The 23,356-nt window shown below is 43.7% G+C and overlaps 1 protein-coding gene across 2 annotated transcripts in view; it reads right to left on the reverse strand.

Annotated features, from left to right (window-relative positions):
* CACNB2 (calcium voltage-gated channel auxiliary subunit beta 2) overlaps nucleotides 1-8,780 on the reverse strand; it is a 195,176-nt gene extending 186,396 nt beyond the window's left edge. For both annotated transcript variants that reach the window (XM_072154205.1, XM_072154201.1), the window contains exon 1: nucleotides 8,310-8,780. In XM_072154205.1, coding sequence (XP_072010306.1) covers nucleotides 8,310-8,390 — 81 coding nt within the window. In that variant the 5' untranslated portion in view covers nucleotides 8,391-8,780. The remainder of the gene's footprint in view (nucleotides 1-8,309) is intronic.
* Nucleotides 8,781-23,356: the final 14,576 nt, after the last annotated feature.

Raw genomic sequence — 23,356 nt, forward strand, 5'->3', positions numbered from 1 at the left:
ACTTCTATCCTCCCACTGTGTGAGATTACCGCAGGTAGAGGGAGATGAGGAAATGCCAAGGGAGCAGAAGGGGAGGGAGACAGTGTAACAGCCTGTAAAGCTACAGCATGTAGGGGCTCTGGTAACGTCTCCAGAGCCCTTCTGGCTTATTAGCATAATTTGAAAAATTGATTTTAGAAGGAAGGAGGCCAGAGATAACATGCTTGGATCTATGAGTAATGTCCCTGGTTTATCATGCTCAAGTTGGATGGTAGATTTCCTTTAGCAGTGTAAGTCCTAAAAATCCCTCTAAAGGTACACCTTTGTGGCATTTTTTAAAACCTACAATAGAGTAAAAATTATCTCTTTAAGTCTAAGTCTTGGCCCTGGTGTGTATCCCGGGAGTCTTCTTTGGGTGAGCTCTGCGCTTGAATAGGACCTTGTCTATCTTCTGCGTCTTGGGCAGTCATCTCATGCATAAGGCTGTGAAATTCAGCCTGATGTTTCAGTGTACATCTCATTCGACTTTCATCTTAGTGATTAAAAACACCCACTTAGGAATATTCTTATCAGAATGACAGTCAAATCAGCTGAAATGAGTGTTTCTAACCACTTAGAAGACAGATAAGGAATACATGCTTAGACATCAGGCTGCTTCTCTGATATCTTTTCAGTGAGTGTTAGGAGCAGCTACAGAAAAGAAATAAAAGGTGAATGTTGCAGGACCCATGTGCCTCCAGTTTGTTTTGTTAATGTAGCCTCGCAGCAATAGCCCATTGTATAATGTGTGGATGTGCAGTCCAGAACTTTCTCTCCCATAATGTTAAATCAACATTTATAATTATGCTAATGAAGGGTTCTGGGGATGTTACCAAGCCATGCAGCAGAATCATAGGCTTTTACACTGTGCAGGAGCACTTCCTCCCTCCCACTATGCGCTGAAACTTCCTCTGCTGCAGTGTGATTACATCAGGTAGAGGGTGGGGTGAAGCGCTGAAGGAGTAATGGAGGGGAGACAGTGTAACAGCCTGCGAAGCTACAACATGGAGTGGTTCTGGGAACCGCCCCAGTAGCCTTTCAAGTTAATTAGCATAATTGTTAAAGCTGATTTTACAAGGAAGGAGGCCATGAATAACAATTATAAGAAGATTACCACAGTCACAGTGCCTGGATCTATTAGTATGTGTCCCTGGTTTATCAGGATGGATTTTAATGGTAGATTTCCTTTAAATTGAAACCTTATAGATAATAGACTAAAAATTAGATAATAAATATGAGATATATAGATATATAAATAGATAGACACATAATAGATATTGAATAGATATATAGATGATTAAGTATGAAAACCACCTCCCGGTAAGTGCACACTGAGTTATTCTTATACCGCCATACATTACACCATACATAATGTTTACTTAAACTGTTCGTCAGCCTACAGATATTATATCATGTGATAGTTGCCATGCCGACAATTCAATTTGTTCTCGTACTGAAGAGAACAAATAATTTCAAAGAAATCTCCTAGAACACATTGTGTCTTACGCGCACGCATCAATAGATTAACAACGCGGCACCTCACAGCTCCCTCCATGTGCAGGTATCTGTCTCCATGTGACTGGGTGACATGCACTATGATATGTCCCCGTGATGATCCGATTATCCGGAATTGTTCCCTCTACTCTGTGTGTGTCATTCCTCTCACTTGACCTACATCTAATACTTTTGTCTTATGTTGGGCTCTTAGGTCTTCTCCGCTTATCCACTGCACGGTAGAAAGTCCATACAAAAAAATATGGTGGTAAGTTGTTTCAGATTACATCAAATCAAACGAGGGGGCACTGTCTCCGTCTGGAGAAATCAAGGTTTAATCACCAGAGGCGACAGGGTTTTTTTCACTATAAGAACTGTCAATCTGTGGAATAGCCGAGCTCAGGCGCTGGTCACAGCAGGGACAGCAGAGAGCTTCAAGAAGGGTCTAGATGCCTTTTTACACCTAAATAGTATTTATGGTTATATTATATAGAAATGTTTCCCCTAAATCCCTTCCTCATCCAATCCCTTCCCTTCCTTGGTGGAACTTGATGGACATGTGTCTTTTTTCAACTGTATAAATTATGATACTATGAAGTACCGCCTTCCCTCTGATGTCACAGCAATGTGATGACCAATAAGAGCCAAGTAGTTTAGACATGTGACCAAATTCCGCTTGAGCTCACTTTAGGTCCATTTCCACGGCAAAGTACCGAATCACCTTTCCTCTGCAAAAAGTATCAGAAAGAACACGGTACCAGGTGTGTTTTTAGTACCTACTCTACACTAGGTACCAAAGAGTAACATTTCCAAAGCCTCTTTGTCAAATATGAATTGACATACAAAACAATTTGTACAGAATACATCTCCACAATGACTACCCATCGAGAAATGTTGTCCGAACATTTGAAGGAGGTCTTCGACGGGCCAGTACCTGAGGCTTGGACCCAAGTCACACAGTGCTGACTGTCAGGGGTGAACACATCTGTCGTGGTACTGCAAATTTTCCTTTTATTACCCCTTCCCAGGGCCCCTCCCCCCCCTGTGTAAGAAACACAACGCAACTGTACTACTCAACAGATGAGGGTAACCAACCCTCTATTGGAGCTCCAGTGAGTGTCATCCCGGACCTCACCACCAATAGAGCTCCCACTGCCGGTGGGAAGGATGTTTTTGGTCCATCGCCCTGGTGTGAAGAGGGTCTTCACCTTATATTTGCTGCCTTCAAAACCACCACTTCTCTGAGCCCTTCCACTACACCCATTGCCATTTATTTAAGGGCTTTTCCAAACCCAAACCCAATCATGGCCAGTCCAGCCCTATGCTATGCCTGTTCTCGGCTCTTTCTTTCTGACACTTATTTTTGGTAAAAGCTGAGTAAAGGCAACTCATTAGTGGAAATAGAGGCAAGGGAGGCCCGATGGGATGGTATATAATCCAATACTAGTGGTTACAGAACATATGGGGCAGCTTGTGGCCCTGACAAAGAGTGCAAATTCTGTGCTTGTCAAGTCCTGTGGAGAAATGTGCCGAAAAATTGTGGAAACCATGGAGAATACCCCTAATGCTTGATATCCCAAAAATAGTGGTTATGTTTTCTGATATAGTCCTTCAAGATCCCACTCATAAAGACTTATGGGACTACTGATAGAGACTCTGAATGACAGAAATGTAAACAAATGTCTATGAAGTCTCAAAGCCAAGAGGAATAACTTGAAGCTTCTAAACCCCAAAAGGAAATCTATCCTAGGACAACCTACCTAACAAAGTGTTCCTATAAAAGAGGACCTCAGGAAAAAGGGTGGAACAGGGGTTACATGAGGCACATGATAAAGGTCGATGTAAAAGAGGCTTCTTCCAATGGCAAAAATATAATATATAGGGTCAGAACTTTTATCTCTTCTGGATAAGTGGTCGGCCTATTTAGAGGCGTGTTCTTTTGCACTATACCTGAATTTTGTGTTTCAGAAGACCATCTACCCCAAAGACTGCAGCGCTGAAGATACAGAATTGCTTTACTTTGCCTTTATGACCACCTTTTTTCCAAACCAGATCATGTAACATACAATAACTTTCTCGGTTCCCAGATTTAGATTAGTTAAAGCCAAGAACTGCAGAAACCCTAAATCTAACATGCTATATCCAAAAATAATCTTATCACAGCTGGTCCCAGATGGTCCCTGTAATCAACTGGAGATACAGGGACCTATAAAGTGACATTTACCCTTATATCTAGTTTTTTAACTAATAGGGGAAGATTTACTTACCCGGTCCATTCGCGATCCAGCGGCGCATTCTCTGCGGTGGATTCGGGTCCGGCAAGATTCACTAAGGTAGTTCCTCCGACGTCCACCAGGTGGCGCTGCTGCGCTGAAGTCCGCTAAAATGCACTCAAGTACACCGGCCTATTCCTGGCGAAGGTAAGTGCAAGCTCTGCAACACTTTTTGTTTTTTAAATGCGGCAGTTTTTCCGAATCCGTCAGGTTTTCGTTCAGCCACTCCCCCCGATTTCCGTCGCGTGCATGCCAGCGCCGATGCGCCAAAATCCGATCGCATGCGCCAAAATCCCAGGGCAATACAGGGAAAATCGGCGCAAATTGGAAATATTCGAGTAACACGTCGGGAAAACGCGAATCGGGCCCTTAGTAAATGACCCCCATAGTGATAGAACATTGGAATCAGAAGATCTTCTCTACCCAAAATGGCTTCTAAACCAGTACTAGTATCATGTTTAACCGAAGTTGCACCATACCTTTAGTCAGCTTTTTATGGAAATGAAAATCTGCCTCCAAGTGCTATAGGGGCTGGTCCAATTAGCCAGGTCTGCTTATAGACCAATCCAAGTGCTCCAGTTTGTCTCTGAAATCACCACTTGGTGCCACCCCATTAGATCAGGATGACATCATCATGCCTTAAAGGGGTTTTCCCATGAAAGAAAATTCTCAAATTTCAATCGCCTAGTGATATCACTCACTATCACTCAGTGATGGTCAGTATAAGAATCAAGAGTGTGGGCGGGGACTCTCTAAGCAGACACTTCATGATTCCTCTATGAGATACAGTGTGCTGACAATGTGCTTAGATCATCAGGGTCCAGGGTTTATCTACACTTTCATTTAGCTTCTGAACATTCAATAGTATCTGACATATAGAAAAAGAGAGATGCGACAGAAGAGAGATGATAAGATCTGCCTGTAGCTTGTAGATTTACCCCCCTCGTGCTGCTGTTTGCTGGCAGGAGGTCTCTGTGTGTGTGAGCTTGCTTTGGCATTCAAGGGTGGGGACTGGAGACAGAGAGGAGCTCAGGGCAGCATCAGACAGGAGAACAATCTATTCTGCCTGACCCTAGACTTCTGATTCAGGGTTGGATCCTGGGGCAGCTGAAATTGTATACACCAGGACTGATAGAGACAGGTTGGAATTATATCTGTGAAATGCTGGATTTTAGGTAATAGCAGTGAATTAGAGAATGTGATTTTTTGTTATCCTGAGTATATGTACAAATCTTTGGATATCCAAAAAAAGAGTGTACTTTTTTTAAGTTTATAACACAAATGCTTCTTCTCCAAGTTAAGGACCCTATAGGTCCCTTTTATTGGTTTAGGGGCATATAGGACGACTTATATATCAGCTTATATTTAATTTAACTTGAGGGGTTCACTATGCAGACTTTTTTACTGAAGACAGAGACAAATTATCTAAGTGACTAATATGAACAGTTACATGAACTTTCTTCCAATGAAAAAACATTTTCAGAAATGAGTTTTTGGCACAGTAGGTAGGACACTACAAGTCATAGCAGGAGTTTCACTCTGAAAGGCTGGAGAAGAGCTGGGTAAGAGTATTTCTATAGAGAAGAATCTCAGTGGTACTGTGCAAACTGGGTCATCGCAGTTATACTAAATGAACAGCTTCAAAGTTTTCTGCTATAGTCATCACTAGATCCGGGGCCTCTCAGCAGTCAGTGCTCAGGGATGCGGAGAACAGCGCCGGCTAATATGGGACGATGTGTCAATTAGTGTCAAGCTAAACTCTGCCGCATCTATAACCGAGATTCTAGCTGCAAATATCTGACTTACCCACACACAACCACAATACCTGCATCTACTGTCCCCCCAGGGGATCAATAAACTATCATATAGCACTTCATTACAAATCCTTTACAACAGCATCATATTCATCACTTAAAGGGATTCCCCAGAGCTGAAAGATCAATGGATATGATGTATACGCTAAATGCTGTGGTCATTAAAAGGTTGAAAATGATCATTTTTACTTTTCTAAGGATTTTTATATGCCCCTTTTTATTTTGGTGCAGAATAAATAATATATTTGATGCTGGAAGATTGACTTTGAACCTGTTGTTAAAGGAAATCTAACATCAAAATCCATCATAAGAAAACAGGGACATTACTCATAGATCAAGGCACCGTGACTGTGGTAATCTTCTTATATCTGTTTTCCCTGGCCTCCTTTCTTCCAGAATCAAATTTTATGATTATGATAATGAGCCTTTAGGGCTCTGTGGGGTTTACCAGAATCCCTTCATGCTGTAGATTCCCAGGCTGATACACTGTACAGGAGCACATCTTACACTCTCCCTGCTCATTGAGCACTTCCCCCTCCTTCTGCCTGATGTAACTCACACAGTTGGAAGGGGAAGTGCTCCTGCACAGTGTAACAGCCTGTGAAGCTACAGCACTATGGCGCTCAGGTAGTGCCCACCTGATTTTATTTTAGAAGAAGTGGAGGCCATGGATGACAAATGTAAGAAGATTACCACAGTCTATATAACTTTGTAATAAAATGGGCAACCTGAAGTGTCTTCAGTGATATCACAAATGGTGGATGGTAGACGAAGAGGCCAACCATGAGTTATGCAAGTACTTGAGTCCCAACCCATTACAAATGGATGACAAATGCAAGAAGTTAGTGGGGCAGATTTACTTACCCGGTCCATTCGCAATCCAGCGGCGCGTTCTCTGCGCTGGATTCGGGTCCGGCCGGGATTCATTAAGGTAGTTCCTCCGCCGTCCACCAGGTGGTGCTGCTGCGCTGAAAAGCATCGGAACGCACTGGAGTACACCGAGCCGGACCAAGTGAAGGTAAGTGCAAGCTCCGCGACAGATTTCCGTCGCGTGCATGCCAGCGCCGATGCGCCACAATCCGATCCAATTCAGGGGAAATTGGTGCAAATTGTAAATATTCGGGTAACACGTCGGGAAAACGCGAAATGACCCCAAGTATGTCCAAAATGTCACATGGAGAGATACATCTTAAAAAATGAAATAAAAAGTTATTTATTTATAATATTAATTAAAATGTAACAAATTATTAAAATGTAACAATTTTCCAAGTTTTTATATTGCAGATGGATGGTAACATACTCTGATCCCTGATCATGAGAATATGGGATCCCGTCCCAATGGAGCAGCGGGTTAAGCTTGCACCTTATGGCTCCATTTAGTCCCCATTGACAGTGACTGGAGCAGCAGTTCCTTCAGTTGGGAAAACCGAACCCTCATTCCCGATGGACTCTTGGAACCTCAAGTGATCGCCATGTTATCCCCTATCTCAAAGAACAAGTTTTGGACAAACCCAATAACCCACTGTTCTCATGATTGGTGGGGGTCCTCCTAGTCAGACCCCCCACCAAGAAAATGAAATCTTAAACCAAGCACTTTAACTGCTAAAATCCTGGAGTACATGTATATCGGCATCAGAGGTTTGGTAAAATATAATGTACTTTTTTATCCAGCAAAATGATGGACACCACAACAGAAATCCAACAGCACAGGCAATGGAGCCCATCATCTTAGTTACATGAGCAGATGCAGGCAGCCCCCGGGTTATGTACAAGATAGGTTCTGTAGGTTTGTTCTTAAGTTGACTGTGTATGTAAGTCAGAACTGTATATTTTATCATTGTAACTCCAGCCAAAAATTTTTTGGTCTCTGTGACAATTGGATTTTAGAAATGTTGGGTTGTCATCAGAACCAGGATTACCAATAAAGCTTCATAGCAGACACCTCTGATAACTGTTATAGCTGTTTATTGTAGCCTAGGGCTAAAGTACAGTAAATTACCAACATCCAGAGGTCCGATTGTAACTAGGGGTCATATGTAAGTCGAGTGTTCTTAAGTAGGGGACCCCCGGCATTGTGGATTCAAACATATAAGAAAGTTCTTTAATGTCCATTGCTATATTTCTATATGTATAGTGTAATAATGTAATAAGTCAATGTATTTTCCCCTATAAATGATGTGTTTCCTATTTGACGGCAACTATATTTAGACAAGTATCTAGGTCTCCTTCATAGCTCCATATATGACAATTGCATCAAGAACAAGCACCGGCCTCTGTTATTTATCTACTGATTCTTCTGTAATAGATCTGACCCGTTTAGGACCAGACACACACCCCTGATATAACCAATGCAATCCTCACCGTACACTGGGCTTAGGCAACAGGTGGAGAGGAAGCTCCTGGAGGACCACAGGCAACATCCAATAACCTTCCACAGCATATGTATACTATATAATAAAGATATATTTATGAAACTTATGGAACTTTCTAATAGTTGGGAGATAAGAAGAGTCCTCGGATGACCTGTCTGGGATTATAGTTCTTCAAATCAGTGATAGAATAGATTATGATAAGAGAAAGGAGACATCTATTACACATAGACAATACAGAGAGCAAAGAATGTTATTTACTAAACACACACATAGGATACAATGTATCATCACATTAAGTAAATATTAAAGCAATCTCTGAAAATAAAGGGACTTTCTACCTGTATAGTAGGGTTCTCCAGTACTTCCATGTGGATCTCCTGTGAGGCTGAGGGGGTCTTGGACATGTTGTTTTGGACCATTGGAATAAAGCAGTGAATAAAGAAAAAGTAAAGAGTAAAAAAATAAATAATAATAAGAGAGATTTCTGCAGAAAATTGCACCAAGCAGAAGCCTCTTTTACATCCAAGCAGCTTGGTCTTGTTATATTGCCTGATATGGTATCATGGTAGAGGCAGGATCAGTCCTTGCTTTCCTCTCCAGATCCACTTCACTCTCTGTGACTTGTATGTAGCTAGAAGAGCTCACAGCTGAGCCACCTCCCAGGCTGGAGACATAGAGGAGGAGGGGAGAGCTTCCCCTGCCTGAGCCTTACACAGCACTGAGCTGAGAAACATGCACTCACATGGGGTGTCAAGAGAACCCCCCATGCCTTGATCCAAACTCTGCCCCTACCCTTACATGCAATCCTCCCCTCCTGCCTACTCACCCCCTCTGCAACAATGTATCCATGACGCATGTGCACTGCAGAAATACAATGTAATAAAATGAGAATTTTTTTTTCTTAGCACCCACTGCACTTCATCAGGGAGAGGAGAAGCATTATTCATGAGTATGACCATGACTGCATGGAGTGATCCATCACACAGGAGGCCAAAACCCATCAGGGTGTCATTAAACGCAGGAGGTTTTCACATTAGACACAAGCAGCCATAGATTTATGTGTTTAAAGTGCTGGGGGGTCAGAGATTAAATCATGTGGAGACGAGGAATGCTGCGAGATGTTGCAACCAACTTTTGTGTTTTTTCTTAAATAAACAGAGAACTTGTAGAATTTACTGTGTTAGGAGAAGTTTTCTGGAGGGATCTGGAGATTGGGCTGAGCTGTCAGGACATCTGCTGACTCCAGGACTGGGAGATGCTGTTTGAACCTCTTCTCTATGATCAGACCTCATGTCCATCCTCACCTTTTCCCCAAAGCAAAGGGAAACAGGAAAGCCAAAAAAAACCTTTACAGTATGTGCCAGGCATCAGTTTCCATCTGTTAATGCAATTTATCATCCATCGACCTCAGTGATACAATTGTGCTGTTGCTTTGAAAAACTGATAATGGCAGGTAAATTAGGTAAAAGTTACTCTTCTTATCGGGTTAAAGGGAACCCGTAACCAGGTTTTACCCCACTAAACTACTAATCCCCTCAGGCAGTTGATGAAATGTCCTTTCTAGGATTCCCTCTTATGTGAAATCTCACCCATTTACCCCAAAAACTTCCCCCAAATCAGGCAAATATGACTCTTCTCATCCGATTTTCACATCAGATGAGCGAAGTTCGGTGGTTGCAGTGAGACAGTCACTTCAGAAGCCCCTATCTTCTATTCTATAGCACCTAGAAACCTGTTTTGTGTCATATTAAAGATAATGATCTCAGCTTTCAGATTGCATCAGGCATGTGGCTTTGTGAGCTACAGAACCAGAGATACAGTCAGCTAAAGATATAGGGGGTCATTTACTAAGGGCCCGATTCGCGTTTTCCCGACGTGTTACCCGAATATTTCCGATTTGCGCCGATTGAACCTGAATTGCCCCGGGATTTTGGCGCACGCGATCGGATTGTGGCGCATCGGCGCTGGCATGCACGTGACGGAAAACGGGGGCGTGGCTGAACGAAAACCCGACGTATTCGGAAAAACCGCCGCATTTAATAACCGAAAATGTGTCGCTTGGGAAGCGCTTACCTTCCCCTGGTCCAGCTCGGTGTATTCCGGCGCGTTCCGATGCTTTTCAGCGCAGCAGCACCACCTGGTGGGCGGCGGAGGAACTACCTTCATAAATCCCGTCCGGACCCGAATCCTGTTCAGAGAACGCGCGCTGGATCGCGAATGGGCCGGGTAAGTAAATCTGCCCCATAGAAGCACATTTACTTACCCATCACGTTGTGATCCCACGGTGCGTTGTCTGATGAAGATTCTGATCTGCTGCGATTCACTAAGGTCGTGCGTCCAGGTCCGCGCCTAGGTCCGCCTGAGTTCACCTTCTTCTTCCTGGTGCATGTAAGTGCTGATCTTGCCACACAATTTCATTTTTAAATTCCGCGGCTTGTCCGAATCAGTTGGGTTGTCCGACGTCCATGCCCCCCGATTTGTGTCGCATGCAAGCCGGTGCCGATGCGCCACAATCCGATCGCGTGCGCCAAAAACCTGTGGCAATTCAGGGCAAAACGGTAAAAAGTCGGGAAACCCGACGAAAAGCCGCTGTTCGGACCCTAAGTAAATGTGCCCCATAGTTGGAAATGCAAACTGCAGCTAAAGATCCAGTTCCCACCTATTTATTAGCTGCCTGCAATTCCATTTCTGTTGCTCACAGAACCAGAAGCCTGATTTGATCCGAACAATAAGACTTTTATCTTTAAAGGAAACCAACCATCAGGGATCTACCTATCAAGGTAGATCAGATGGTAGGGTCCCTTTAATAACCTTAATACTAAAATACACTTGCCTAACCCTATAACAGTGGTGGCGAACCTATGGCACGGGTGCCAGAGGTGGCACTCAGAGCCCTCTATATGGGCACCCTTGCCATCACCCCAGGGTAGAGTTTGCCAGACAGGACTCAAGGCCTCCTGCAGTCCCAGGCAGCCCAGGACCCCAGAAGGAAGCTACAATGATAATCCAAACTTCTTCTCCTTTTTACTGTATTGGTGTCCTCAGGTGCCTATACAATTTAAACCCGTGAAAGAGCAGGGAATCATAAGTTACTGCTTACATTGTCGCATTGGCACTTTGCGAAAAATACGTGGGTTTTGGTTGTAGTTTGGGCACTCGGTGTCTAAAAGGTTTGCCATCACTGTCCTATAACAACATCTAATCTAGAGTTTATCTATTTAATATGCACATTTTTTTAAGAGGGTACTCCACGCCCAATTAGCCCCCTCAAAAAAATTTGCATATTCGAGCAGGAGCAAAGCTTCTCCACGCCCCAGAAGCCTCTGCTGTCCCTGCCTATATTCCTTGTGCCGGCCACCAGAGCTTTGCACATGCACAGTCGCTCCGGCTTCAGTGTTGGGCATGAATGACGATGTGCGTGTGCATGCCTGGCACTGAAGTCAAAGCTATTGCATATTCCAGAGCCATGGCGGCCGGGGGTGCGGAGGCAGCTTTTGCTCCTCCACGTCCCAGTAGCCTCTGAAAAATGTGCATATTAGAAAGATAAACTATAGATTACGATGGCGTAGTGAGTAGAGAGTGAGTAGCACTTCTGCCTTGCAGTGCTGCAATCCTGGGTTCAAGTCCCACTCAGGTCAAAATCTGCAAAGAGTTTGTATGTTCTCTCGGTGTTTGCGTGGGTTTCCTCCCACACTCCAAAAACATACTGGTAGGTTGATGAGATTGTGAGACGCCATTGGGGACAGGGACTGATGTGACAAGCTTTGTGCAGCGCTGCGTAATCTGTGTGCCTTATATAAATAAAGGAATTATTATTATTCATTATTTAGATTAGGTTAGACATTGTTAGACATTGTAGGGATAGGCAAGCATAGTTTATGGTTTAGGTTATTAAAGGGAACCTAGCATAAGATCTACCTTAATACGGTAGGTTGATTTCCGACGGTAGGCTTCATTAAAGAATCTTATCTGAAATACACTACTTCCGCAACCACTAAACTTCTCACATCTCATGTGAAAATGGGATGAGAAGAGTCATATTTGCTGACTAAAAGGGAGATATTTTATAGCAAAACAAGTGAGATTTCAAATAAAAGAAGGAATTCTAGAAAGGACATTTCATACCCTACACTAACCTAGTAGTATAGTGGGGTAAAACCTGGTGACCAGGTTTTCTTTAAAGAGGACCTGTCATCCTGAAAAACGGCACTAGGAGATGTTACTAAAGTAAGCAGCTCCTAGTGCTAAAACAAAGGCCGCAGTGTTAGAAGGATAGCGTTACCGGAAACCTCCGGTAACGCTATCAAACACTGCGGCGGGGTACAATAAAAACATCGGACCGCTCTCAAAGCTTATTCATAAGGGGGCGGTCCAAGGCGCTGCCTCTTCCCCGGGTCATGAGAGCGGTCCGTCGTTTGTAATGTACAGCGCAGTATTGTTTGTGAGCATTATGGGAGCATTATTGTAACACTGCTGCGTCTGTTTTACTACTAGGAGCTGCTTACTCTAGTAACATCTCCTACTGCCTTTTTTCTGGGTGACAGGTTCTCTTTAAGCACTTACCAAATGGTGTAATGTAAGTTAAAGGTTAGGTAAGTCCAAGCCCAACTCCCCATACATTTTCCTAGGGTCCCTGAAAACATGAATCGTAGAATAATCTGAGAATGTTGGATGATCACAGTAAGGCACCATTCACACGGCTGTCATGGCGGCTATTTAGGCAGCAATGGTGATCCGGCGGTGCCACGTGCCGGGCAAGCATACGTTAGTGTGAATGCACCCTAATAATATATCAGAAATAGGTGAATCAGCTGACGAATATGTTCCAACATACAAATAGTTTATCAGAAATGTCTGAGGCAAAACTGTTATAGTTCTCCATTGTAACCAAACAGAGCTCAGCTTTCATTTTCCCACAGCTGTTTCTAAAATGAAACCTGAGCTCTAATGGGCAACCAGAACAGTTTTCCTCTCAGACCCTCGTGATAAATCTCCCGCAAAGTCTTCTTCATGTCGTGTCACAAGACTTACGGAAAGTGGGCTACTGATGTAAAGGGCTCTAGAACTCTGCTCTTAGTATCATATGAAAGATAAGACTCTCAGAATCGTGGTTCTGCGATGGCATTCTGTAATTCACAGATCCACAATTTAAAAGATGAGATTCTTATCTTTAATATAACACCAGAATCATGTTTCAAGGTGCTATAGATCTGAAAATAAGGGGCATCTGAAGTGATCTTCCCCCTCCAACGTTTAAAAGTGATTAGTCTCAGGCAAAAAATGACTCTTCTCTGCTCATTTCCATATGGGATTGTAGGTGATGTATTAATGACAAATGAGTTTCAACATAAAAGGGGGATTTGAGAAATAATATTTTGTTCCCTACCCGAGTTTTGAAGCTTGTGACAGAGTTTATTTAATATACCTAATATCTAAGCTACGTGGTGGTGAGTTAAGTCTTACAAAGCTACACAAACATCATGATGTGAGAATCTTTTTCTGTCGATCTACCGTATCTTATGCTCCATTTGCATTCCTATGTCTGCTCACATTGCATGGGCCCTCAGGGCGAGGTGTCTGCCTGCGGATATGTGAACGACTATGGATGGGGGGGGGGGTTGAGGGTGGGTTATGTCAGTGGACAGTATGTATATGTTATACTAGAGAGAATTAGATTGCAATGTCAACATCTCTACACGTCCACATTCTTCTTATCCTGCTATCTTTATCTCTACTGTATAAACCAATGGAACATAATAATAATTCTTTATTTATATAGCGCATAATATTTATATAATATATATATAATAGATTTGCCAAATCAGTCCCTGTCCCCAATGGGGGCTCACAATCTAATCAACCTACCAGTATGTTTTGTAGTGTGGGAGGAAACCGGAGGACCCGGAGGAAACCCACACAAACACAGAGAGAATATACAAACTCTTTGCAGATGTTGACCCTGGATGGACTAGAACCGATGCACAAAAAAAACTTGTAATAACAATTATTTGGAAACATGATTCTATTTTGTGAACTGAAAATGACCCAAACCTCATGAAGGGTTAGTGAGCAGACATACACCGGGTGCACGGTCAGCAGACCATGAACGGTCCACACCTGCTCTGCGCCACATCAATGTATCCATTCTTTCCAATGTAACAGAAATCCTCCAAAAAATGTCTTCCTAACCTGTAATTAAGAATAGCGGACCTTTAACATGTGCAATTTCAGACACAATAACAAAGGAAATGTTCTATATTTTATATTTTCACCCTTTATTTTTGCTCTTATTGGATTTGATTTTTGTGACTGGTTTTGGCTATAGTTTAATATTCCAAATGATACTGTATTGTTTAAGAAAAATAAGTTGATATATTTAACTGACCTCCTATAATCTCTAAAGGGGTATTCCCACAAAGATAAAATTCTTAAATATACTCACGGTAACAAAATAACAAATTGCCGAGTTAAAAAATACAGCATTTCACAGATATATTTCAACCCTGCGTCTATCATTATCATGTTTACATTTTGGTTGTCCTTGGATACGACCATAAACTCCAGACTATGGGCAGGCAGATTCCTCAAGCTTCTGTTGTACTGCAGGGGGAAGGACACTACAGACACAGGCGCATCCTGTCCAGCAGCAGCAAAGGAGACAGCAGCAGCTCTACTGATAAGATAAGGTCTTGATCCAAGAGGGGGGGGGGGTGACATAGCAGTGCTGACTGTGTGTTTTATAGGTGAGGTAGAAGTGCTGAGTGTGTCACTGTGGGTCTTATATCCATCCCATGACTCTGATCTGTCTCATCTCTCTTTTTCTATGTGTCAGATACTAGTAGAATCTTCAGAACCGAAATGGTGATACTCTAAGCACATTGTCAGCACACAGCATCTCCTAGCACAGAGGAATCATGAAGTGTCTGCTTGGAGAGTCCCTGCCCACACTCTGGAATCTTACACTGACCATCACTAAATGATAGGAGCTAAAACAGCAATAAAACTGAGTAAAAACTGAGTTAAAAATTAATTTTGTCTCTCAATGGATTTGATCTTTTGCTATTGGTTTTGGGTGCAGTTTAAAGGTCCAAATGATCCTGTAGTTTTTAAGAAAAAGTTAATTGAATTGACAAAATAAACTGACCTCATATAAGTGATCACGGTGATCGCCCCCCTATGAACTATAGTCTATTTATACCAGCGGCCCCTACTGGAGACATGAAGTATTACATGGTTCCCATTCAACTAAATGAATGGCTCTATTGGTTCCATTTTTATAACACTGTCCTTGATTCATTTTTTATTTTGTCTATTGATATCTCTCTAGTAAAATTTATTGGATTGCTCATCATATCATGGAGCAAATTGGGCTTATTTACTAAGTGTCCATGGACGCACTTTCGTTGGATTTTCCGACGTTTTCGTGACTTGCGCCGCTGTGACAGGTATTTAACTGGGGATTGTGCCGCTTGCGATTAGATTGTGGCGCAGCTGCGCTGCCTTCATGCGACAGAAATGGGGGGGGTGGCGTCTGACGATTGGACTGATTCGGACTGAGCGCGGGATTTAAGATTCAAATTGTGTTGCAAGATCAAGCACTTACATGCACCGGGAAGAAGAAGGTGAACTCCGGGGGACCTGAGCGGGGAAGTGACACATGCAGGATATCGGGCGCACGATCTTAGTGAATCGCGACACATGATCGCTGGACAATGCACTTTTGGTGAACTCCAGTGGACGGGTAAGTAAATGTGCTCCATTGTCTTGCTTCTTACAGCTACAGTATATTAAGCCGGGGTGAAGATGTTGTTTGTGATGTGTGAACATGTCTGTACAGAGAGGCTGTTCTGTAATGTACGCTCTATTGTGATGCAGATTTTGTACACAGCGTCTGTCTTTCATGTTATCTCGTTGTACAGCTGTAATTACAGGATTATCAAAATCTGCACAATTTCTTGAATGTGTTGCTTCCCTGCTCAGGTCTGTCGGAGTTCACCATCTTCTTCCCGGTGCATGTGAGTGCTGATCTTGCGACACAATTTGAATTTTAAATTTCGCGGTTTGTCCGAATCAGTCGGGTTGTCCAACGGTCACGCCCCCGGTTTGTGCCGCATGAAAGCCGGCGCCGATGCGCCACAATCCGATCGCCTGTGACACAATCCCCTGTGCGATTCGGCACAGAACAGAAATAGTTGAGAAACCCAACAGAATCGCGGCCCGTGGACCCTTAGTAAATGTGCCCCATCTTGTTTAATTCCTGAATCGAGTATGGTAAAAGTATGGTAAAAGTAAAAACTTCTAAAAATGTGTGTAAGGCCCCATGCACACGAACGTATGGGGGACATATGTATGGCCGCAAGCTTGCAGCCGTATATACGACCCCCTAATGACGCCAATGGCCGCATGTAGCGATACGGTGCCACACACGTGCGGCCCCTTACTGTTCCGTGCACAGGAATGTCCTATTTTTCCCTGTGTTGCTGTCCGTAAGCCGTGGATCTCTTAGGAGAGGGGATGGGTCACCCCTCCTCCTTTCCATGGCGCCGGACGTAAGCTTGTGGCCGTACATACGACCCCCATTGATGCCAATGGCTGCAGGAAGTGATATGGTGCCCCACACGTGCGGCACCTTACCGCTCTGTGCACGGGAATGACTATTTTTCCCTGTGTTACTGCCCGTACGCTGTGGATCTCTTTGGAGAGGAGAGGGGGGTCACCCCTCCTCTCCATGGCGCCGGACATATGTGCGCACAGCTACAGCCAGGCGGGCATACGTTCGTGTGCATGCACCCCAATACAGGGCTGTAACCAAAACGTTTACATCTTAATTGTCGTGTCGTCCCCCTTCCATCCCCACCTTCATGGTAAAACGGCCATTGAACTTTACAAAGTTTGGTTTTTAGAAATAATAAATAAACCCTAAAAACATATTTTTAGAAACTCTCATGTAGTGAGCAGACATAAGTGGTTTGAGTAAATTTAGAAGCATTTTTAAGAATGTTTATGTTTTTTTATTGCATGATTTTTAGCTACAGAATATACAGCGCAGTAAATTGTCAATTATTTCACCCAGAAGGATTTCACTTATCGTCTATAATTTTTTTTCTTGGATCTTCTGAGAATTTCCTAGCATGAGTTTCCCTTGAATATCATTGAACTCCTGACATGTGAACTATTAATATTTTAATAGGCCTCTGGGATGGTTATGTTGGACTTTTTATTATTATTTTCATATTTTGTTAGGAGTTTTTTCATGTCTGTTATTATAAACTGTTGCATCTTTATGGAATGTGAAATACAGTTTTTTAATGTTTTGATTTTGTCTCCAGAATAAAAAAAAATACAAGAAATCATAAATTAATATGATCCCATGATCAAAGCTTTTACGATAGAAAGAAATATGTTATGATAACTACAAATCAGCTTTTTATGTAAGGAGGTAAACTGGATGTTTTTTAGATGAGAATCTATGGGCCACATTTATCAAAGCAGAGATCCAAAAAAGGAGGGTAACATTAGAGAGTCCGATCAAATCATTAAACTTTTATTCCATATAGAGATAAAAACAAGGTGTCACAAGTCGCAGGCTCACCCGTGCCCCCCTCTGTTCTACAGGGCGGCCACAGCTTAACTTACCCGGCCAGCACACAGCTGGCACAGCTTTAAAGGGCCAGCGCACCGATGATTGGTGGTGGCCATTCCCAGAATCCCTTATAACCCAGCCTCTCCATGCACAACCCGCCGGATCTTTCTGCCTCGTTGCCATTAAGAAAGCTTATTCCTGATGCTTTGTGTTATTGTGATTACCCGTTGTGACCCCAGTTCCGTTATTGACTTTGATCCTGTGCTGCCAGTCTTGACCTTCTGCTACGTCCCCAACTCTGATCCCATGCTGCATGTCCTGACCTCCTGCCTATTCACGACTACAATTCTGCGATACGACTTTGTACTTGGCCTTGGCTGGTACCGCAAGCAAAGTTGCGCCTGTGGAGCGACCTGGTGGTACCACGCCGCAGCAAGTCCAACCTGCTTTGCGGCGGGCTCTGCTGAAAACTGGGTGCCACTTAGACTCCACTCCCAGGTGTTGGCTTACATCATCGTCCGTGGTGGTCCACTACCCCTGGTGCCTGACACAAGGTGGTGTGCACAAGGTCAAAAAAAAGTTGACGCGTTTCAGACGGAACTCCGTCCTTAATCCTAACGATTAATGTTAAGATTAAGGATGGAGTTCCGTTCAAAACGCGTCAACTCTTTTTTGACCTTGTACACACCACCTTGTTTTTATCTCTATATGGAATAAAAGTTTAATGATTTTATCGGACTCGCTAGAGTTACCCTCCTTTTTGGGATCTCTACAAGCAACCCAGTGCCTGCTCTCCGTGCGATGTCCTCTATGACTTCAGTCCATTTCATCAATTTCACCTGGTGAGCTGTATCCTTCTTGTTTCTACTTTGGATTTTTGCTTTTCCACATTTATCAAAACCAGTGCAATCTGTACTATATGCAGTTTACCTGTGTAGTGTGCAGAGGGCATCAGATTCATCAATAGTGGCGCGGTCTCCATGAATCTGGAGACCGCAAGTGCTGCAGAATTGTGGCACACGGTCCAACTAACTCGCCTCTTTAGGTGCACTTTTTTTCTGTCTTGTTGGACACAGAGCAGCCACGACACAAAACTGGCGCAGACACTTTCAAGGAGATTACACGTACTTTCTAGTGACAGAGACAGAAAACTGGTGCAAGTACTTTAATAAATGTGGGCCAATGAGTATGTTTCTAAAACAACAACTGTATTTTTAGCTTTTAAATTATTAAAAAAAAATAGTATGCAACAACTTTCTTAAAGGAAATCAACCATTTGAAAAAACAAAAAAACACCTAGAAACACTCACTTCCGCTCCTCTTGATGTTGATCCCGGCACTGTCCATTGCTGGTCTTGACACACTGGGATCATCCAGAAAAGAAACCTATAATTAGCAGCCCGGATTGCGGGGACAAGATGTCCGGTGATCCAGGCTGCTAATTGTGCATGCCCACGCACCTCCCTCTCCCATGGTGGGAGGTGACATCACACAAGAGGCATGGGAGAGGGAGGTGATGTCACACGCGACAGTGAATTCACGGCTCTAGAGTTGCGTTGCCTCCATTTCCCAGCATGGAGAGGGCGGTGTGGGGGCGTGCATAATTAGCAGCCCGGAGCGCTGGATATCTTGTCCCCACACTCCGATAACAACTGCGCAAATTTAAGTTTTCCAGAAGACTGTGCAATATTTTGCTTTAGTTTTTTTTCATGTCTTCTGCCAAATATGAGGTGACTTCATTCTGCCCGGCTACACAAACGTGTGAATGCTTTGCATGTGAGACTGAGCAGAGCACAGATAGCAGGAGCACTATGTGATAACAGATTGGCCTCGCATCCAACTGCAGCGGCCGCCATGTCTGTCATCACCTCCGTGCCAGAGATTGTGGACTCCTGTGACCAGACCTTTTAAGTCAAGAAGCGCTGCTTACATCTGACAAAGTGAAGTGGCTCATACCATCCGCTCCTGACCGCCAGCTAACCTTCCAATGTAGAAACCCATGACCGTGTATACATATAAAATGCCAAAATCTGGCATAAAGTATAGAATTGATTGATGGGTATTAACTGAGGATCTCAAGCAAAATCTATATCCAAGCCCTTTACTAATGTGAATACCTCCCTACTTTTAATAAAACCTGTACAAATCCCCCTTAAGTGGCACCAACATAGTATAATGACCTCTCCCTGTGACACTCCACAATATATGAAACCCCATTCCTATGGTTCACCCACACTGTAAAATACCACACCATTCCAGAAATGTGGGCATCAGTGGGCGGCTACAGTAGGGGCATATTATAAGAGGGGCCTAATATGAAGGGAGGCATACTGTATATGCGAGGGTGCTTTTCTGTTGGCCCCCTAAAATATAGTGCCCATTTTACTTTAGCCCCCCCCTGCTCCCACTCATAATGCCCTCCCTTTCTGTAACTATGCCCCCCCCAAACATTGTGCACTGTAAAATAAAAAAAAACAATAAATACTTACCTCTTGTTGTTACCCCACAGCTACTGTGATTGCTTGTCCCATTGTCCCGAAGGTGAAAAGTATCACCTCTGGATAGATTTGGATTCACCAATGAAGCAGGAAGTCATTATGCTCCTTGCAGCACCATTGAGCCTCTGCCGCTGTTGGATGCAGCTGAGGCCGGCAGGGGGTGCTGTGCTGACCTCATCATGCCTGCCAGCCACGAATGCACACAGCCGTGGCTCAGTGGTTGAGTGGAGAGCTGATGGCTCCCTCCTCATCTATTGCATCAATATCTATCTACATTTAGACGCCATACCTAACTTTCCTGCTGGATCCAGGTCCACCTGGTCCCTGATATGACTACTATCTCTGCACCCCTATAGCTATGTCCTGCCTGCAATCTGTATAACACAATTGGGGGGAATTTATTACCGCACTTGCGCCAGAAGTCTAAAATGACTTGCGCCACATATATCAAGGCTTTTAGACCGTTTTTTTTGGTCCTTTTCTGACTTGTCCAACAAAGGGGTCATAGCCTTGAGAAATGTGGGCACGTCTAAAAGTAGGACTTGACAAACTCAGGCTACATTCACATGGTCCTATTGGAGACGTATATACGGCCGACGGAGATGTATAGACGGCAATGGGTGCACGCCACCGTACTGGAACGGTAAATGTTTGGCACCGTACCATTCCATAGCTGGGAAAAAGATAGGACATGTATTGCCGTGTGCCATATGTCACAGGAGTCCCTGCATCCACGTATAGGATCGCAGGCACACCCTTGCCCCTCTCCGTGGCAGCGCCCGGTCCCTAGCTCACTCACCTCTCAATATTCCTGCTCCCGTGCCGGCTGGCCAGTGTGTGTGTACCAGCTCCCTGGGGCACACTTACGCTGGCACTCGCAGGTTTAAAGGGCCAGCGCGCCGCTGATTGGCGCTGGTCACTTCCGTGCTACGGTACAGCGTGCACAGTGTAGTGTGAATGTAGCCTTATACTGCAACAGATCAGATCTGGCAATTGTTGTCGAGGTCTGCACTTTCGAAGCCTGTGACACGTCCATGAATTCCCCCCAATGAGTGCACCTTAGACCTCCTGGTACATACATCAGTACGAGCAGTAATACACTCTATGATCCAATCTTATATTCCATCTGTATTCTGTACGGAGGACGCTGCAGTCTTCTTGGCACGGGCACATGGCTGTTCTTTGATCTTGGGTTTTCTTGTTGGCCTGAAGTCTTCTCTAGCAAATATTTATCTGGCTGCTCCATCGTGTTATGGGGTAAAAATAAACGACGCACTTCTAAAATAAAGTCCAAAAAAGAAATAAAGCAGAATTTATGTGCTGAGTATAAATACATACCACAAATCCATTTATAATCTACTGCATAGTAAGTCATATAAGGCGAAGGGAAGATTCCAGGGCACGGGGAGCGCAGTACAACATGATGCCTTCAGATCAGAACACTGTCCATACAGTGCAGAACCCAGAATCAGAACATACTTCTATTAGGGGTCTTGTAGTGTAGAAGTGTTGTAATAACCAACCATAGACCCATAGACATAGGCAGATGCTTTTCCTGGAGCTACCACCAGGGGAGCTCTCTGCATGATCACTGCAAGTCATTTGGGTCCCAATGGGGGATTATATCATTCAGTTGTTCATTTATTAAACTTCTACTTGGGTCAGAGCGGTTCTGATGGTGCAAAGTTAGCAATATTGGGGCTTATTTACTAATGGTTCTGCAACTGCATTTTCGTTGAGTTTTCCGAATTTTCGGGGATCACGCCGCCGGGACTGGGATTTAGCAGGGGATTGTAATGCACACGGATTTTGACGCCTCGGCGCCGGCTTTCATATGACAGAAATTGGGGGGCGGCTGTCGGACGATCCGACTGATTCGGACAAACCGCGGGATTTAACTTTCAATTTGTGTCGCAAGATCAAGCACTTCCATGCGCCAGGAAAAAGAAGCTGAACTCCGGCGGACCTGATCGTGGAAGTGACACATGCAGGAAATCGGGCGCACAATCTTCTTGAATCGCGGCAGATGTGCATTCCAGTCGGACACTCCGGATCGGGGAACGGACGGTTAAGTAAATGTGCCCCATTGTTATTAAAGTGGATCACTAGGCTTAAAGGACATTTACCACCAGGATGAAGGATTGTAAACCAAGCACACTGACATACTGGTGTATGCCCCCTCTGACAGCATCCACTCTTCTTTAAGTTTCCTATGCCCTTGTTTTTTTTTTTAAAAAGGCTTTAAAAATTATGCTAATTACACCTATGGAGCCTGGAGCCCCTCAGGCTAATTTGCATAACTTTAAAATCCTTATTTTTGTAAAAACCAGGGAATAAGAAGCTAAAAGAATAGTAGATACTACCAGAGGGGGCACACACCAGTATGTCGGGTTTATAATACTTCATCCTGGTGGTTGATCTCCTTTAAGATGTATCACAGCCCAAATATATATGATGGGGTTCAAGATAGAGAACATGAGGACCCCTGATGCTCATGTACAGTATTTGCTCACATCATCTAAATTCTATAAAATCCCTTGGTGTCTCACGTTATGGATAAACCTTACATCGTGACCTCAAAATATCCCACAAATCTTATAAGAAGTAAAAATGATGTGTGACAGATATAAAGGACGTCTGTCTCGCTACATGTATCCAGATCCTTGTGAGGTACAGATAGTTCTAGGAGACGCACGATCCTGAGCCGTGTAATGTAAGCTGTGCAGTAAAATATGAGATAACGTATAATGGGGGAGATTAATCAGAAGTGTCTGAGAGCAGAACTGTTCTAGTTGCCCATGGCAACCAATCAGAGCTCAGCTTACATTTTATAACCAGCTGTAGGAAAACTAATGCTGAGATCGGATTGGTTTCCACAGGCAACTAGATCTGTTCTGCTCTCAGACACCTCTGATTAATCTCTCCCTATAAAGTATAGATGTTAAAGAAGTGAAGATCTGCCACATGTGGCTAAATGTTTTTATATTGTTTTATATTGAACTTTCAGCAAAAATGTTATCAGAGAGAAAAGCTGATTTACTGATTTTAGTGCCTAAAGTAAATTACCATTAGTAAATAACCCATTACTTAGGCTACATTCACACTAATGTGTGCCCGTCGTACCATAGCACGCCGGGCACACGTCGACGCCGGGGAGAGGAGGAGCACTGCTCACCCCCGCCCCTCTCCATAGTAATATATGGCGCACGGCGCCGTATTACGGCAAAAGATAGGACATGTCCTATTTTTCTCCCAGCTAAGGAACGGTATTGTAGCTCCCGTAGGGCGCCGTGCGCCCCTTACC

The sequence above is a fragment of the Engystomops pustulosus genome, chromosome 5 (assembly GCF_040894005.1).
Source record: "Engystomops pustulosus chromosome 5, aEngPut4.maternal, whole genome shotgun sequence".
Taxonomy (NCBI): Eukaryota; Metazoa; Chordata; class Amphibia; order Anura; family Leptodactylidae; genus Engystomops; species Engystomops pustulosus.